The sequence below is a fragment of the Herpailurus yagouaroundi genome, unplaced genomic scaffold, assembly GCF_014898765.1.
Source record: "Herpailurus yagouaroundi ecotype Mexico unplaced genomic scaffold, PumYag 100, whole genome shotgun sequence".
Classification (NCBI taxonomy): Eukaryota; Metazoa; Chordata; class Mammalia; order Carnivora; family Felidae; genus Herpailurus; species Herpailurus yagouaroundi.
In genome coordinates, this window is record NW_024412391.1 from 10,128,130 (window position 1) to 10,141,747 (window position 13,618).

The 13,618-nt window shown below is 43.3% G+C and overlaps 1 protein-coding gene across 9 annotated transcripts in view; it reads left to right on the forward strand.

The window, feature by feature from the left end:
• DGKI (diacylglycerol kinase iota) overlaps positions 1 to 13,618 on the forward strand; it is a 441,930-nt gene that overhangs the window by 412,658 nt on the left and 15,654 nt on the right. For all 9 annotated transcript variants that reach the window (XM_040471856.1, XM_040471863.1, XM_040471861.1 and 6 more), the window contains 2 exons: positions 4,392 to 4,429; positions 7,863 to 7,983. In XM_040471856.1, the coding sequence (XP_040327790.1) occupies positions 4,392 to 4,429; positions 7,863 to 7,983 (159 nt within the window). The remainder of the gene's footprint in view (positions 1 to 4,391; positions 4,430 to 7,862; positions 7,984 to 13,618) is intronic.

Here is a 13,618-nt window from a genome sequence, read left to right on the forward strand (position 1 = left end):
CATGCTTTTTATTAAATATTTTCGTTGGCATAGCAAAAACCACAACCTTAAACTATCCCTTTGGAAGTAGTCATATGCCAAACTCTACAGCTGTAATTGGCCTTCTGTAATCTTACCTTCTCCTTTCATAGGTGAGAAACGGTTCTTTTTCTGTATAATGAGGTCAAAAACATTCAGTGTTCCATGGTGTTCTACAAAGAAGATCGTAACAGTCAGATCCTCTGTTCCTTGAGCTTATTTGCAGAGTCTCAAAAAGAACTGATTTTATTTCATTTTTCTAATGAGAAAACTGAAGTTTGGTAAACTGTAACTTGCCCAAGTTTACAGCTAGTTAATCGTGCTCACAGGGCTTAAATTCAGGCATCCTGAATCAGTTTCCGTATATGCCTTCCTAATTTCGACTTCTTGCCAAAACATCAGTTTCTGGCAAGGGGTGGAGTTTGCCTTATGCAGTGGTGTCCCCAGAACCTCAAACAGGGTGTGGCTCTGCAGGGAAGGTGGCCAGCCAGTGACCCCAGGGATTGTTTTCTCCCTCTCCTGATTCCAGTGGATAGCATTGTTCCTTCCATGTGCAGATTTCTGAGGATATCCAGACCCTTGGGAATTGAGACCTAAGACTGAGAAGGAAGACGGGGATTCCTTCCTTGCCATCCTGACTTGTCAGTTCCAGTTTTCTGTCTTATGATGTTTACTGGATAGCAGTTTACTGGAAGGGGTAGCACTGAAGGGAAAAGCAACCACTTCACATAAATTAATGATTCAGTTTCTAAGCTCTAAAAACGACAAACTTCTCAGTTCTCTACTCCCTTACTCTCCTAACTGTGTAAGTTTATGTGGTTTAATTGTCCAGAAAACTTACTATCCATCCACTCAATAACCTTTACCTCCCCCTAGCAATTTGACTTCCCTTCTTTGCATTTGGGAGCATGATTTCCCCAGTTGGGGAGAGTTTTGGAAAAGGCAGGAAGGCGAGCTTAGGGACTGAGAAATAATAAAGAACAATACAATAATCATAACAACTCATTATTTGTTTTTTTAAGCTTGATCTTTCAGAAGGTACAGTCTGGAGTTGAATACTAATAGATGCAAGCTCTCTGTATGCAGAAGAAATCTTAAACAGTAGTGGTCATGGGGAAGGACATTAATCAGGAGAGAGAAGTGAGCCTTGAGCCTAGTAATGTTTGCATAATAGCTACCCTTGCGTGTATTGCTTGACTTAAAAATAAATATGCACGCTTTCCATCTCCAGTACAATTGGAAATTATTTGTGGTTATGATTCTCTTACATGATTCTCTACCTGTTCATGGGGACTTTAAACCAGGAAGCTGCTGGAAACCAACAAACATAGCAGTGCTTCTGAATGAGTCTGGGGTAGGCATTTAAAGAGGCTATATAATGTGGGCAATCTGTAGAAAATGAGCAGAGAGCAGGTCATAACTCTCTTTCCAGGAGCGGAAGGGTATGATCAAACTGGCATGGTTGGCATTTATATGCTTTCCTGGCTTACTTTGAACTCTGCAATAGTTTCTCATCACCTGCAGGATAAACCCCAAGTGCCTTATCTTGACAGAAGAGGTGCTCACTGTGGCGGGGGGGGGGGGGAGTCCTTTGGTCTCTGAAGCATCTTATCTGAGACCACTCCTCACCTCAGGGAGGATAATCTACAGCGTTTTGCAGCTTCCCTTAGACATCACAACTTAACTTCCATGTCTTTGTTCAGGATCTTCCAAATCCTCTTTGTTCATTAATTCTGCTTACCATGAAGAGTTGGCTTAAACTTCACCTCCTCCAAGAAATCTTTGAACTCTACAGCTAGCCAGTAAGTTTTCCCCCAGCTTCTAATATTTTTCTCTCTTTTCTTTCTTTCCATCTTCCCTTTCTTCCCTTTTCCTTTCTTCTCTTCCTGGTTCTCCTTAAATAGACTTTGTCCTGGGGAATTTCTTTATTGTCTTGATTTATTGCTTGTATGCCCCAAATGTTATTACACAAGTGCTTTAAATTAATGAATTCATTTTTCTTCTTTTCTCTATTTCTCTTTTCTTTTTCTTTGGATTTCTGGGAAATGTTTTAATAAAATCTTGAAAAGAATAGGCTCTATAACTGTTTTTGAAGCTCTGTGTTATTTCAAGCCCTGCATGAACTGCCCCCCGACTCAGGCAATTGCCATAACCTTATTCCTATCCTAATATGGATATTCTACTTCAGTCAGGAGAACATCCTATAGTATAAAGATCTGAACTGATTTGTTCTTGCAGACTTGTGATTGGCTAATATTTTCTCCTGCTTCTCCCTCCCTGTCCCCTGATACAGGGTTTATATCGTAGGGTTAAGCAGCACCCACTGACTCCTTCATCCATGCCTCTTCTCTCATAGGTGCTGTGTTCACAAGATATGTCTCCTCGACTTCCCATACCAATTTTGCCCTTCCTTTCTAGGCTCCTTCTGCAGTGTCTATCCATATGTCTTCAGATACTTAAGTACAGTCGCAAAAGTACTGAAAATGACCCCTTCTGTTGACATATCTACTTATAAAGCTTTTGTTTTTTTGTTTGTTTGTTTTATCCTTACTATAGACAGATGAGAAGCTATTACTTTTATTTTACAAAAAAGAAAATTGGTTCACAATCATTGACTTGTTAAGCTTACAAGTCTCCTAAGTTAAGTTTAGAATTAGACTCTAATCCAGTGCCCTTTTGCAACACTATAAAGGCTTGATAACCTATAAAGACTACTTTCTTTCCTTTTCTCCAGGCGTCACAGAGCCTGGGGGAGCTCTGCCTGGGGAGCTCCCAGAGGGCACTGGACAGAGGACTGGACTGGACACTGACCTGCATTATGGCCGCGATTGGGCCACTACTGGCTCTGTGCCCCGAGACAGTCACTTTACTCTGAACTCCAGTGTCCTCATCTATAGCAAGAAGAGTGAGGCATGTGTTTTCTTTGGATTCTTCTGACATTAATTTCCTTTCTGTTTCTATCTCTCTCCCATCTGGCTCCTTTTCTCTCTCTGCCTTCAGTCAGTTCTGCAACTAATCGTTGCACATCAATACCGTACAGAGCATTGTGCTAGGAACCCTAGGGAGATGCTTGCAGCTCATTATGGAAAGGGAAACATTCTTTCCTCTTTCCCATTCTCCTCCTTTTTATGTCTGTCTTTCTGTCTGTGTCCTCCTCGAGTGCTCAAGTGGCCCTCCTTATTTCCATGGGTTTTCATGGTTTCTGCTGTGGTCAAGGGCAGGGCCTTCAGCCCTGGGCCAGTGAATGGGTTTAACCTGCCTGTGGTGCATCCAATCACTCGGGACTGGTAAGTACTCAGTATGAAAACCTGGAGGGCCTTGTCAGTGCTGCTCCAGGGCTCTGTGCATTTGGATGCACAACACAGCATTTTTGGCTAACTCTATGTGAGAGTAAATGAGAATAAAATGCCACTCTGAGAAATTTAAAAATTCAGTTACTCTCTTCTAAAATTCTATGCCATTCATGCCTTAAAATAATCTTTTTTTTTTTTTTTTTGAGTAGTTTTAGAATCTAGGTATTTATTTTTCTAAAGGGACCATTTCCAACCTAAGACAAATGTTCCCTTGGGGAATCATTGCTGTCATTAGATGCTCACATCTTCTTGCCCTTGTTAATCAGTTTTCTCTTCTCATTCCCCTTTTGTCTCCCACATAACCTGTATGTACATGCACTTCTAGTTTTGCCCCTAAAGCTACATATTTTTACAATTAGTTTAGGTTTCCTAAGACTCTCAGAGTTCTTTCCATTTGAGTTGCCAGTGGATGAGATGCTGACCACATGATCATTTTCCTCGGAACAGAATTCAAGTATACATGTCCCCTCTCTACTACCTTTAGTCTTCTTTGTTTCCATAGAAGTGGATAGTTGTTTCTCATTACATAACAAAATTACGAGTAATTTTTGGAACTCCAAGAGGGATACAGTAGAAGGAACTGGAAAGAAGGGAGCAAAAAAATCATGGTTAGGCACCTAGCCTGCCTCAGTAGATGAGTTGAGAACATTCATATGGTTTAATCATTTCAGTAATTCTGTAAGATTTAAACTTGATGTTTATGTGGAAACTGGATTCAGAGGGGTTCCATGATCTACCCATTGTTCCACAGCTTGTGAAAGAGCTAAGATCTGAACCTAATCTCTGTGACTCCAAATTTCATGAGGGGGTGTTGAGGTAGACTCTAGAATGTTGGACAGGATGGGCAGGGAAAGGGTGAAGAGAAGGCTTTAGCCTGATGCAAGATTCTTGGCATGCTTCTCTTTCCCTTATTCCTACCCCAAATGTAGACTATTTTGGCAAAATATAGATCCAGCCCTTTGTGGTATTTTGATGAGAGGGTCTTCTACTAATGGGACATCTCTCTTTTGTCTTTCACAGCAATTTTGCAGGCAGTAATAGCTGGTGATCTTATGAAGGTAAGCTATCTTCCTACCAAAATTTTTGGTGATTCTTTAACAACTTTAACCTCATTTCTCACCACATTTTCATGATCTCTCGTATGTCATCTATCATCCATCCCTCTGCGGTGCTAGCTGACTCGAAAGGGGAATGAAGTTCTTTGGGGAACTGGACAGAGAGGGCCAGAGGAGTCTTCATAGCATCTCCACATTTCCTAACAGCAAAGGATGTGTGCAGGGGTACTGCGCTGGTTTCCTCCACTCATAACATGGACTGCATGTTCCCAGGATGCAATGCTCACAGTGCCCCAAATTCCCGCTATCTAGGAGCTGATATTTGGAGTTTTAAGGTTTCTTTTTAGACAGGTCTTGAAATGAATGCATTATATGGATAATACCCAGAAATACACTCTCCGGGCCAGAGCCTCCAGCTTCTAACATTATTAGAGTTTTGTCCTTCAGGGATCACAATTAACCAAAAGAAGATGCTTGGTCTGATCTCCTTTGAACATTTTCATTTCTGCGTATATGTTCTTAGTTCAGAGGGAAGGAAGTAGTCACTGCTGCCTCTGGAGTGAATACAGATCTGGGAGTCAGACTGCCCGCGTTCAAATCTTGGCTCTGCCATTCATTGTATGTGTGACTGTATTTAATTCTCTCTGTGCCTCAGTTTCTTCATCTGTAAAACTGAATAATGTTGCCTCTATCCTTTGTCATGAGAATTGAACCTAACGATACACGTAAAGCTCTTAAGACTGTTTTTATTACATGGAAGCGACTCTGAAATGCCAGCTAGTAGTGTTAGTCTGTGTCTTTTTAATAAACATAGTGGAGATGCAAATATTGTTATAAAGTGTGTACAGTCTATAAGTATTCTAAAAGTTATATTTAGTTTCATGTCATTTTCAGGCATTGGGACTTAGGACGACCTGCGTATCCCTCTGTAACCCACACTGGCTTGATCTGCTCTGTAATATTGGCACCTGTGGGAGACAGAGGCTGTACCCGCCAGCCTGTGGAGAAGGGTGCCATTGCAGATTGAGAAACCAAGAGCCTTAAAAGAAAGCTGAGAAGCACTGACCTTGTGTGCAACTTCTTCTGAAGTGCATGTATTGAATGCATATAAACTGAGAACCCCCTGTGTGACAGTGTGAAGAGGTTACTAATAGGAAACAAACAGTCAGGAGGTCCCAAGCATCCTGATAAACTGCCGTCTTAGGCACATAATCCTGGAAGTGGTGCCTGTGCCACTGTCTGGGTCATAATGTTACCAGCCATTGTCACCCACAAGAGAATAGTGCTCTCCAAGTGGTGAACCTAGGAGTTTGATGCTGTTGCCCTGCAGTGGATTAAACCAATATTATCCTATACTCCCTGCAAAGCCTTATGCAAGATGCTTTGGGCAGTAAGATGTGATTCCTGCTCTAAAGAGCTTCTAAGCCACAAATTATTTGCAAAACTACTATATTTGAAATCCTTTTTTATTTTTCCTCTGCTTTTAGCCTAGGCAACATATTTTCCAGGTCCCTGGGTATATAGCCACATTTTTTCATACTTAATAGAGAACTATTTGAAATATGGGAAATTACTGTATTCAGTGGATTGTCTTATTACCTTCTCTGTTATAATCATTTCCTAAGTGCCTGAGAAGTTACTTACCCTTATTTATTGGGAGATGAAATATAATGACTTAGGGTGTTTCTTTCTCATTCTTTTACATTCTTTCCCTCCCAAGTATTTTTCTTCCCCTTTTCTTTCTTCTTCCCCATCTCTTCTATGTCTCTATTCCATGCAGAAAGCACAGTACACATTAACTATTAAACTGTGTGTATGTAAGAGAGAAAGTGCACACCAAATAGCAGAGAACAGAAGAACCCAGGAGTCGGTGTGAAGGCTGTTGGGAGTGGTTGCTGTGTAACTCGGCAGCATAAGATACCCATGGACTAACTGAAGGGCCACAGTGTCAAAAACACTACAGAAAGGCACAATCAAGGCAGCTGATGGATGGGCCTGTGCTTCTCTGTTGAGCCCGAATCCTTTGTGCCTCTGCCTACAAAGAAAGGGAGTATCATTGTAAGACTATCGTCGAGCAGTACTGGACATGTTTAGATTCTTTGTGGAAAACCATTAGCTACCTCTTGCTGTCCTGTAGCCTTGTAGGACTTTGTAGGACTTTAGAGATAAAAGTCCCCGTATGTTCTTTACATCCATTCAACTATTCCTTTTTGATCTATTTTCTGGAAAGTCTTCTGTGACTCTTCTTTACCCGTTAATAACCTCCTCATGTTGTTCTCCATTTCTGTGTCTGTCTTTGCACATCGGTCTCCCCCATGGACTGCGAGGTCTTGAGGCCAGTGACTGAGTCCTGTTTATACTTGTTTCCCTGGAATCTGGCACATGGCAGTTCCATGGTTGGATTTGACTGAAATCATGAATTATGAGTTGACTCTTTGACCTTATGAGATGTTTGATTTTATATATATATATAAAATGTGCCATCTAATTCTTTCTTGGTGATAGTTACATTCCTTTTGCTTGGTACCTTCTGGATTATTTTATTCTTATTTGTCCTAAAACTACCCTTTATAAGCTGCAGAAAGACTCTGTGTCCTGCTGTACTGCAGTTTGGAGAACAGAAACCCACTTACACTTTCTATAATGTTCAGTATTTCATGAAATTAGACCATATCCTCACTTCACCACATTATTCTCAGGCTACAAAATCTGTGGGGTTTTTTCTAGTCTGTTCTCACAGGTGTTTTAGGTGTCTACTACTACATTCCCTGAATCCTTTTGGTTCTCACCCTGTGGGTCATCTCTAGCCTTCTTGGGTATGGGTTGGGTGGTTAACAGAAGGCGAGAGGCTGGATGGCAGATCAGGGTGAAGAAGTGAGGCCGTGCAGATGTGTGCCCGTGTCTGCTATGTGCACGGGTGCTGTGACCTCCCGCAGGAAAATGGGAAGCAGCTTCTGGATTTGGTAGCTGGGTTCATTAGAGGTTGAAGAAAAACTGGGGGCAAGGAAAGGCGCTTAGCTACGGGACACCAAGCTATTCCTGTCTGCAGCCTTAATTATCCTTTCACTCAGGAGAGAGCTCAGCTAACAGAGGAAAACGTTTATTCTCTTCGCTGCCCTTCACTCCCTTGGGACAGAGACCAGTGCCCAGAAAAGAAAAAGACATAAAGCAGAAAAGAAATAAGTAACTCAGCATGTTTCAGTTTCCTTGGGCTGTTCAGTGCCCACAGACCCTCTCCCGAGTCAGGTGAGATGCTGGCCATCTATTTGAGTGATAACACAGACCGGGAATGTTACTTCCTCCCTTTGACTTTTCTGTGTCCTCTGCAGCTAGAAACGTTTGTGGTTTGCTTCATCACTCTTCTTTTTATCACCGGTTAACGGTTTTCCTTGTTCCGGACCCTGCCTGAGCTTCTTTTCCTATGTCTCTTTTGCAGCTAATAGAAAGCTATAAAAACGGAGGGAGTCTGCTAATTCAGGGACCAGACCACTGTTCACTCCTTCACCATGCAGCTAAAACCGGCAACGGGGAGATTGTGAAATATATCCTTGACCACGGTGAGTAGGTACAGTGAACCAAGGATCACTTCTCCATGCAATAATTGAATTTTCTAAATTGACTTTCTTCCAGGCTATGTTCAGAATGGTAGAGATGCTCTCCAAATTTTAGCTCACTCCCCCTGCTTATTGGAGGCAGACAGAATTGCAGACCACTGACACATGTCGGTCACCATAATCAAACATTTCATAGAAATAATTTTCATATCAAGGTCTTTGCAGGATATTTTTGAGCTAAGTAAAAAATAAAAGACAAAATCAAATGCCACCTGATGTAATATGCTGTATTGTTTTGTGAAGAGCGTTAAGTTGACTGGTTGGGACGAGGTACCAAATTCGTGTTGATAGCATGATAAGCATGTGTTTTTCTTCCCCCCAGCTTCCTGGCTTCTCTCCCTCTCTCTCTCTGTCTCTCTCTCTCTGTCTCTCTCTGTCTCTCTCTCTTGTTCCCTTTTTCCAGTTTGAATCTCATTCATCTATCAAATTAAGCCACATTTCATTCTCTTTGAAAACATCTGGTACTCGTGTGTCTTCTGTGGTTAGGTGATTTCGACATGTAGCATGTACGTTAGCATCTTCCCCTAATGGCCCTTTAAAGGCATAAACACATGAACGAACACCAAATCTTGACCATTACTTTCAGCTTCCCATGTTTATAGTGTCTCTAGGAATACTACATTTGATCTTAGCCAAAAGGCCGAGAAGCGATAGTGTCTCTAGGAATAAAGAACAGGAGTAAAGGGGAGAAAATCTGCCTGGCTTGGGTGTTTTTGAGGAAGCAGGAGTGGAGTAGCCTCTAGCTCTGCTAGGTATAGGTACACAGAGACCTTGGAAGATTTTCTGTGAGCCCCGGCAGTGACCCTGTGGCATCCAAATTCAGGCCATAAATAGTAAGCATATTAGTAGACATGCACATTTGCACGTTACTTTTTACTCCTCTTTTATTCAGTTCAACACACGTCTTACTCCTTTCAGTCATCCCACAGATGTTTGTGGAGTGCCTAACAGGAACTACCTGTTATAGAGCAGTGGACACACACACACACACACACACGCACACGCACGCACGTGCACGATACAGTCACTAGTTTCAGGCAATTTCCGGTGAAAAAATATAATCATATGCAGAATGAAATTGAAAACAGTTCTATATAGATGGTTTAAGTCCTATTGTAAAGCCACAGGTAGATAACACAGCTGCCATTTGTCACACACTTCTCATATTTCAGATGCTTCTACTAAACATATCCTATGTCGGGATGTGTCACATCGATTGTCAGTTACATTTCACACACCTTGTTTTGTCCTCAGTTCCTCCTCACCATGAAGAGTTTCCTTGAAACCTTGGCCCGAGTGATGGTGGAAAGAATGGCTTAGGGAAAAGAAAAGGTGTTTGAAGTCGGATGATGGTTATTAGAGCATTTCTTGCCCCCTGCACGCTGGGCCTGACAGTCCCAAGCCAGTGTACTTTGGAAAGCCTGGGTGGTTGGCTGTATTCTTGGTACCGTGTCTGCGGTGTGCGTCTTTTCATCTCCTGTCCCCCTGCCCATTCTACCGCCTGCAATGAAAGCGTTTCTCTTTGGGCAAGACTTACAAAGCAATGGCGGCATGATCTCTGCTTGCCTCCTTCACACGCACACACACACGCACGCACACACACTCAAAATCATAGGTATTTTCTCTTCCCCGTAGTGACTTCTCCCAAAGCTAGCGAGAGGCAAAAGCAAATGTTAGAACCCGGCCCCACGGGCAATGAAGCACAGAGCTTCTGTGATTATTTTTGTCTTAATAGAAAAGAGCTCAGGTTTCTATTGCACAAAATGCAGATGTGCTTTAGATATACAGACTGTCAGTTTGTCTTTAGCTCAAGTGAAGGTGCTCCTGGTTGCTGTCTTCTTGACCATTCTCAATCCTTTCTTACTCGTTTGTCCTTTACCCAATGGGATTGAATGCTTGCTCACATATCTTAAGCTGTTCAATACCCACATCTCCTCTCTGGAGTTAGGTGTGAGACTGGCCATCTGTTTGAATGCTAACACAATTTAGGGTCTCTGTCTCTCTCTCTTCCTCTACCTCTCCTGAAGAGCTAGAATTCCATCTCCACATCCCCCTCGCCCCCGCCACGGGTTCTGGAAACCTCTATCAGTTACCTGTTGGTATCTCACTTGGTCTCACTCAAGAGGCTGCAGGGAACCACACTTGTGACTGAGTCTGTATTGAAGAGGGACTCCCCAACATGTTTGGGGCTCTCAGCTGAGATGGCTGGGATGCCCGGGACACCTGGAGCCTTTCTCTATACCTATCCTTGTATCCCAGGCTTCTTCATGGCATGACAGTCCTAGGGCTCCAGGAAGATGGAAGCTTCCAGACGTTCTGTGGGCAGGCTGGAAAGTTCTGCATCATCTCTATAGTATTCCGTCCGCTCAAACGGTCACAGGGCTGGCCCTGACTCATGGAGGGGGGAAATGGCCCCCACTGCTCTGTGAGAGGAGCTGCAAATAATTTTTGGCCAGATTTAACCTACCACCTTCCTAACTCTATCTTCTTCAGTTGAAAATGGTGAGCCTACCTTCTCAGTGTCCTGAACTACTGTGTCACCCAGAATCCCCTTGGCCTCTGCTTTCATATGTTCCTTTGGTTCTCAGTCCTAAGGTTGACTAGCAACAATAATTCTTTGAATTTGCAAGTTCTTTAACAACAGTTTCCCCTCTTTTTAGCATAAGCATGACCCATGTAATATTTGGGACATACTTATACCAAAAACAAAAACAAAGCCCCTCTCCTCCGTTGATGTCCCCAGGGGCATGAGATGATATTGGTCTAGACCCATGGATTTTCACTCCCCCACTACTTTTTCCACTGCCTTAAATAAGAGGGCCTCTAAAAGCTTGCTGTTTCTAACCCCATCTGTGGACTGGTGCACGCCTACTTTGCCTGATGTGAAATCAAGCTGGTACTTTCGTTAGTCTCTTCATGCTGTAACCAAAGCCTGACACCCCAGTATTCAACTTGTGTCTCTTCCACCCCCAGCACCTCTTGCAAAGCATGAGTCACACAATACAGCTCTCTCTGTCAAAATGGAAGGACACAAAGCAAAATTAACATAATTTTGGGGGAGGGGGTGTTTATTTTTCCAGGATTTTTTTTGGTTTGATTTTAATAATATGTTTAATAACTATGATAATGAGGGAAAAAAAACCCTTGAGATTCCAAACATCTCTACTTGCCTCATGGGCAAGCCATTCCCAAGGTCACAGGAGGCATCTGATACCCTCCCCGCCTCACCAGGATCTCTCATTGGCCGGTACATACCTTAGAGTGAGACTGGAGATACGAAGCACAATCCATCTTTCTGTTGGGAAATAAAATCTCATTATGCTCTCTAGTCCCAGAATCACTGCAATTTTGAAGGATGGTGATTTTTAACCTTTTAGTACCATAGCCAAATAATAGGAACTAAATTGCAGTTGATTTTTATTGAAATTAGTACTAGCCAACCTGATAGGCCTCATCAACTCCATCTCCCTAACACTGATCTCATTATTTCTCTTTATTCAGGAATACACATGCGAAATCTTTTGGCATAGCCAGTCTAATCCAGCAGGTTCTTAAGAGCTAAGCGCTTCAGCTCAACTGTCTTTATTGTTGCTGTTTGTTTTCGTATCTTTAGGTGCTGATATAATTTCATTAGCCTGTGCATTTTGAAAAACGCATCTCTTTTAAGTTATAGAAACCCCTGTAAATTATAGTGTTCTTGAAGTCAAGGACAAGCACACGGGAAACATGACCCTTTCTCTTCTCTGTACCCATTACCTTAGTGTGATCTCTGTTCAGTGAAATAGTCTCTCCTAATTTAACATGATGATGGCTCTAGAATCCCCTTGGTCTGACAAGGAAAATAGCCTTTTCTAAGAGAATTTAGTGAGGCTGGGGTTCAGGATGTGTATCAGACTGTGGCATTATGTTTATAAGCTAGCATCAGTTTTGTGGTAGACAGGTCTGATCAGTATGAATTCATGTAAATGGGGAAAAAAGTGGAAATTTTACACTGCACCAGAGTTGGAGAGGGACATTCCTCCTCATCTCTCGAATGCTGCAGATCTTTTGAAGTTTTAGTTTTTTGTTTTTTGGTTTTTTTTAATTTGGTTTAAGTCTTTCCTGTGACTTCATATGCCATAAATCCTAAAACCTGTTCGAAGACCTGACTGTAAAGATGTGCTAATGACAGGGCTCTGGAGAAATCGGTAGGCACTTTGCAAGTTGCCTGAGAGCATACTGGCTGGTTTTCTGTCCTGCATCCTTGCTCAGGTGGGAGCCCCTCTCGCCTCTGCTTTGCCCACCTCTTCGCTGGTTATTTGTGGTGAGCAGTGGGGTCCACAGTCGGGAGGGCGCCCCCTGAGCAGGAGTCATGAGAGATTAGCTGTTCCCCCAGACACCACAGTAAACAACACATTTCTGTCCTAAGTGTTCTCTGGAAACCGGGCTGTGGGGCTAGGGGCAGGAGATGTGTGGTGAGTTCTGAAAAGCCACAGGAGGCTGGAATTGTTTTCTGTCCTCCTCCTTCTTTGGGACCTTTTCTCTCAAATACACAACCTGCTGATTTCCTTTCTGAAAAACTGGAATTTGGGCATTTGGAGGGTTGCAGAGAGAATGGAAGAGGAAGACAGAGAGCAATCCCACAGGGCCAGGGTGGAGAGGGAAGGACGCGAGGGGCTCCATTCCCGGGCCCCCAGTGGCTCCCGCTTTTCAGCTCCTTTCAACCATATTTTCTCCCCACTCCTTCCTCCCTCCTTGAACCCCTCGGAGGGACTTTTGTGTTGTTTTAGGCTTTTACCACCCCGCACATCTCGCCCCTTTGTTTTTATCCCCCCCCACTCCCACCCCTCTGCCCCCCTACTGCGCGTCCTGATAGAAATCTCACTCATGCATTTCCTTTTTGATTTCAATGGCTTATTTTGTCTTCTCTCCTTTTCTGTCTTCAGTCTTTCTTTTCTTTTCTTTTATTTTTACCCCCCCCCCTTTTCTGCCTCTGGTCCCCGAGAGAAAGGACCACCGTCCCGCTGGGACAGGATGACGGTGCGGTTCGAGTTCCCAGTGCCAGCTCTCCCCACATCTGTGCAGCTTTTGTCCTGGGGCAGAGGAGGATTTGGAATGGTCTGCTGGCAGCGTCGGGGAGACTAATGGGAAATGAGGTCCCGGACAGAGAGGCCACGGAGAGGTGGAAGGGATAGCAAGGGGGGTTTGGATGCCTTGGTGTGGGAAGCAAATTAAAGGATGCGTGCGACAAAGGACACATCATATATAATACAAGCACAATATTGATGATAAGGTTGTAGCAGCAAGAGCGGGGGCGGGGGGGGGGGTGGGTATCCAACGGAAGAGCCCATGGAATGAGCCCGGGCAGCAGACTTGCCATTTAGAAGGCTTGACTACTTAACCTCACTGTTCACTTTCTCACGTTGGGAGATTTGTGAAATTTTGCTTCCTTTCGCATTCCCCAGCTTCGCTGGAATACTGATGCGTAGATCTTCTCAATACGTCTGTTCCCCCCTGACTTTTCAGACCATTTCCCGTATAGCACAGTCTTTTGAATCCATGTTACGTTTATGGGTCTTTCTCTGAGAAAAAAAATACG